The sequence below is a fragment of the Pterocles gutturalis genome, unplaced genomic scaffold (assembly GCF_000699245.1).
Source record: "Pterocles gutturalis isolate BGI_N339 unplaced genomic scaffold, ASM69924v1 scaffold31466, whole genome shotgun sequence".
Taxonomy (NCBI): Eukaryota; Metazoa; Chordata; class Aves; order Pterocliformes; family Pteroclidae; genus Pterocles; species Pterocles gutturalis.
Window position 1 is genome coordinate 9,483 of NW_010098837.1, and position 4,553 is coordinate 14,035.

At 58.9% G+C, this 4,553-nt stretch overlaps 1 protein-coding gene across 1 annotated transcript in view; it reads left to right on the forward strand.

Moving 5' to 3' along the window:
* Positions 1 to 342: 342 nt before the first annotated feature.
* MATN4 (matrilin 4) overlaps positions 343 to 4,553 on the forward strand; it is a 7,248-nt gene continuing 3,037 nt past the window's right edge. The window contains exons 1-4 of the mRNA XM_010074463.1: positions 343 to 415; positions 992 to 997; positions 1,749 to 2,318; positions 3,632 to 3,754. Coding sequence (XP_010072765.1) covers positions 343 to 415; positions 992 to 997; positions 1,749 to 2,318; positions 3,632 to 3,754 — 772 coding nt within the window. The remainder of the gene's footprint in view (positions 416 to 991; positions 998 to 1,748; positions 2,319 to 3,631; positions 3,755 to 4,553) is intronic.

Below are 4,553 nucleotides of genomic sequence, written 5' to 3' on the forward strand. Positions count from 1 at the left end.
GAAAAAGCATTTGGCTGAACATCCCATCCGCCTGGTTTGCAAGTGAAAATAAGGTTTGTCCCACGGCCAGCTCTGCCCAGAGCAGAAAATCAGACTCTTTGGCAGATCGTTGCTACTGTAATGAAATTTAGCTGTGCCGAGACTGCCAGTCCTCGGATGGGAAAAGTCCCACGTGGGTGCAGAGAAGTTTGGGGATGGATCTGTCACAACAGCTGCTGCCGACCAGGGTTTTTGGCGCTGCCTGGGGACACCCACTGCCCCCCCTCAGCACTGATGGCACATCATCTTCTCCCCGCAGCGAGTCCCCCCAGCCCGGGAGCTGTGTGGTCTTGCAGAGCCATGATGAAGCTCCTGCCCGTGGCCCCTCTCTTCCTCCTCCTCCTGACGACGCTGGAAGCCAGACCGAAGCCTGCAGGTGAGCCCTGGCTGCTGGGAATTGCCTGGAGGAGAGAAAAGTGAGTGTGTCAGGGCAGCAAAGCCCTCGGAGGACAGCTTGGTGCTTGGGGTGGGGGGACCTGATGCCTCTTCTTTGGAAGCATGCCAGCTGGATGGAGCATCCCCCTGGCGTGGGACCTGAACTGCCCAGCGCTGCCCAGGGGCGCGGGAGCTGAGCCTGGTCCCAGCATGGTGAGACTGGTGCCACTTGCTCCAGGCACGTTCTCAGCTTTGACACAGCTCAGGGCTTGTCACCCTCCTGCCCGTGTGCTCTGACCTTGGCCGGAGGCACAGACATTAGGGGGAACCCCCTCCCTCCACGGGTCTCCTGGTGGGGGAGGGGGGGGCAAAGCAAACCCAGGGGCACTAGCCTCTCTCCTCCCAGGGTAGAGGGAGATAAATCAATTCCAGTTTAAAAACATGAAGGCACCGAACGGAGAAAGGAGGCGGATATGTCTCAGAGCCCTTTGGAGCAGCTGAGATGACAGCCCAGGTCTGGGCATCATCCCAAGGGGACTCAAAGTGTTTCCTTACCATTAGAGCCAAATTCTCCCAGGCTTGGGTACATGCAAGCCAAGCAAAATATGTTCATTGGCATTTCACTTGCTAAACCCTCTCCCGGTTTACACTGGAAGTTGCACCCATATGTCCAGGAGAGGCTCTTTGGCTCGATCCCCACCATGTGTATGCCCTGAGCTGTGCTTTTCACTGTCTCATTTTCTTCCCCTAAAAAAACCCACAACAAAGTAAGTCCAGTTTTAGGCAGAAACTGGCAAAATGCAGTAAAATCCGGGGGAAGCTGGAGCTGCGGGGGAACAGAAGAATTGCCCAAAGCAGTATTTTCACGCGTGGCACGGCAGCAGCAGGAGCCCACGTGGCGCAGGGGTCTGGGGCAGGAGCTGCAGCTGGCAGGGGACAGCATGAGGCACTGGGCTGTTTTACAGTTTGACGCTCTGATTCACAGCAGAGATGAAGATGCCGCTGCCTAAACTTGTGCCTAAACCTTGCCGACAGACCGAGAGGCATTTCTGCAGCCCTGGGGGCTGTCGGCTGTGGAAATGCAGGGAGCAGGAGCTGGGTCTGGCTGCAGGGACAGTGTTGGGGAGGAGGGCACAATACCATTTCCCCACGGCCAGCATGTCTCCCCAGCCTGTCATCCCTGCTCCCACTCTGCCAGCACCCTCCACAGGTTTATTTGGCAGTGGGAAGGTGCTGGCCTGTGGGCACCCCTCAGCCCACCCAATGGGGATGTCCCTGCTCCCAGCTCGCCACAGGTGGCTGTGAAGCTGAACTGTCTCTTTGCCCCCTTCCAGCCCTGAAGTGCAGGACAGGTCCCCTGGACATCGTGTTTGTGATCGACAGCTCCCGCAGCGTGCGTCCCTTCGAGTTCGAGACCATGCGGCAGTTCATGATGGACATCATCGGCAGCCTGGACGTGGGTCCCAACGCCACACGGGTGGGGGTCATCCAGTACTCCAGCCAGGTGCAGAACATCTTCTCCCTCAAGACCTTCTTCACGCGGGCAGACATGGAGAAGGCCATCAACAGCATCGTCCCGCTGGCCCAGGGCACCATGACAGGGCTGGCCATCCAGTATGCCATGAACGTGGCCTTCACCACGCAGGAGGGCGCGCGCCCTCTGCACAAGAAGATCCCCCGCATCGCCATCATCGTGACGGACGGACGGCCCCAGGACCGTGTCACTGAGGTGGCCACCCAGGCCCGGAATGCTGGCATTGAGATCTACGCTGTGGGCGTCCAGCGGGCAGACATGAACTCTCTGCGGGCCATGGCCTCGCCGCCGCTGGAGGAGCACGTCTTCCTGGTGGAGTCCTTCGAGCTCATCCAGCAGTTTGGGAAGCAGTTCCAGGACAAGCTCTGCGGTGGGTGAGAGCTGCAGCTGTGGGCTGGCAAGGGTGGGCCCGGCTAGAAGATGACCTTCACATAGGTGTTTGGGGTGGCTGGCCTTCCTAGGAGCAGAGTGGACAGGGAAGCAACCTCCCTGATGGGACAGACAGCCTTTCCTCTTGCTCACCTTTCCTCTTGCTCACCTTTCAAGGCCAGGCTGGATGAGGCTTGGAGCAACCTGGGTGTCCCTGCCCATGGTAGGGGCGTTGGAACTCAATGATCTTTAAGGTCCCTTCCAACCCAAACTATCCGGTGATTCTGTGATTCCTCTCACTCACCTTTCCTCTGCTGGGACGAGATCAGGAGAGCTTCAAAAGCATTGCAAGCAAGTGCTTTTCTTCACCCCTGCCTGGTAGCTCTGCCCCAAGCCAGGATGTCGGGGCAGCGGTGATGGGGAATATTAAAGAGCAGAAAATGTGGAGCTGGTTTCCCTGGGTGTGACAGGGATGGGTGACATATCCCAGAGCCCCATACGCATTTCAGTGTGGCTCTAGCAGGGTCTCCTCCTACACAGACACATGCACAGCATCTGCTGACTGAACATTTGTGTTTAATAAATCCCTGGCCACATGTGCTGCTCTGAAGCATCCAGCCGGTCTCGGCAAGGAGCCGGGATGCTGGTTCTCACGGTGGCTGTGCTGGCGAGGGTTGAGAGCTCACAGGCTGGGACCTGTCTGTCCCCTCTGATGCTGGTGGGCTTTGCCAGAGACCTGGCACTGCAGCGGGCTGGCAAGACCTTGCTCGTGTGCTCCAGCATCTGCTGAAGGGCAGAAGGCAGCTGCCAGCCTCTGTCGGGCAGCGGTTCCTAGCCGGGGGCATGTGCATGCCCATGGGGCTGCATTAGTGCCGTGGTGGGTCCCTGCTGGCTGGGGTGGGGGGCCAGGGCTGACAGATATTGCCCCCTGGGGCCCTGGTATGCTCCTGCACCTGATGCCTTTGCTTACAGCGCACTGCCTGTCACCTGCCTGCCTGCTTCCTGGACAGCTCTGCAGGCTCCTGGCCACCCCTGGCTCCTTTGGCTGAGCTCAGGCTTTCGCTTACTCGGCTCAAGCTATCAACGGTATCAGTTAATATTGGGCCTTGATTTAGTGCTCGGGTAGACCTGAAAGCCGAGGCAGTTCAGAAACCTGCCCAGTGCAGTGTCCGTGTCTGTGCACTGGAAATCAGTGGGTGAACACTGGGATGGAACAGCTGGGGCTGTGCAGGTTGTCCTGGTGGCTTTGGCTGCAGGGACAGGGCACATGCAGGGTCCCTGTGCAGCTGCTCTGATGCTCTTTCTGTCTTGCAGGGGTGGACATGTGCGTGGTGCAGGAGCACGGCTGCCAGCACAGCTGCGTCAGCACCCCGGGCTCTTTCCACTGCGAGTGCAACCCGGGCTACAGGCTCAACGCGGATGGAAAGACCTGTTCCCGTAAAAACCCTTTTTATATCCTAACTCTCCTAGAGGACCTGTAGTTACAGGGCTCATGAAATGCAGCAGAGGACCCTGCAGGGCCAGCAGCAGCCCAGGTGCTCTGGCCATGGGTCACGCTGCCGCCCGGGTGTGTAATGGCTGTGGGTGCTACTCAGCATCGCTAAACTCTGGTCAGCTCTCTGGGATGGGACACTTTGGGCTCATGTTGGCACAACCGGCTGCCTGTCACCTGAGGGAGCTCCAGGCAGTGGGTACCAGGGGATGCACCTCCCAGCCACGTGCACGGTGTTTTGGCCCTGGATTTTGAGAGCAAAGCTGTATTTGTGGGTTCTGGCCACCACACCGGGACTTTTCCTTCTTGTCTCAGGGTGCTGGGAGCTTCCTTGAAGCTCTGGAGCAGCCCTTGGCTGCCCTGGGGAGACTGGGACAGGAGGGTGACAGATGTCCTGTTCCCCCGCAGCCATCGATATGTGCGCAGACGGGAGACACGGCTGCCAGCATCAGTGCGTCAGCGCTCGTGGGTCATACTTGTGCCGCTGCCGCCCGGGTTACTACCTCAACCAGGACAAGAGGAGCTGCACTAGTAAGTGTCCCTCTCCCTTCCTGCCCCTTCTTCATTTGTTTCTTGCTCTCCTTCTTCTTGTCTTTCCCTTCCTGCCCACCCCTCTCCTTCTCTCACCAGTGATCGATTACTGCAGCTTCGGAAACCACAGCTGCCAGCACGAGTGCGTGAGCATCCCTAACGGGCACTACTGCCGCTGCCGCAGCGGCTTCACGCTCCCGCCCGCGCGCAGGG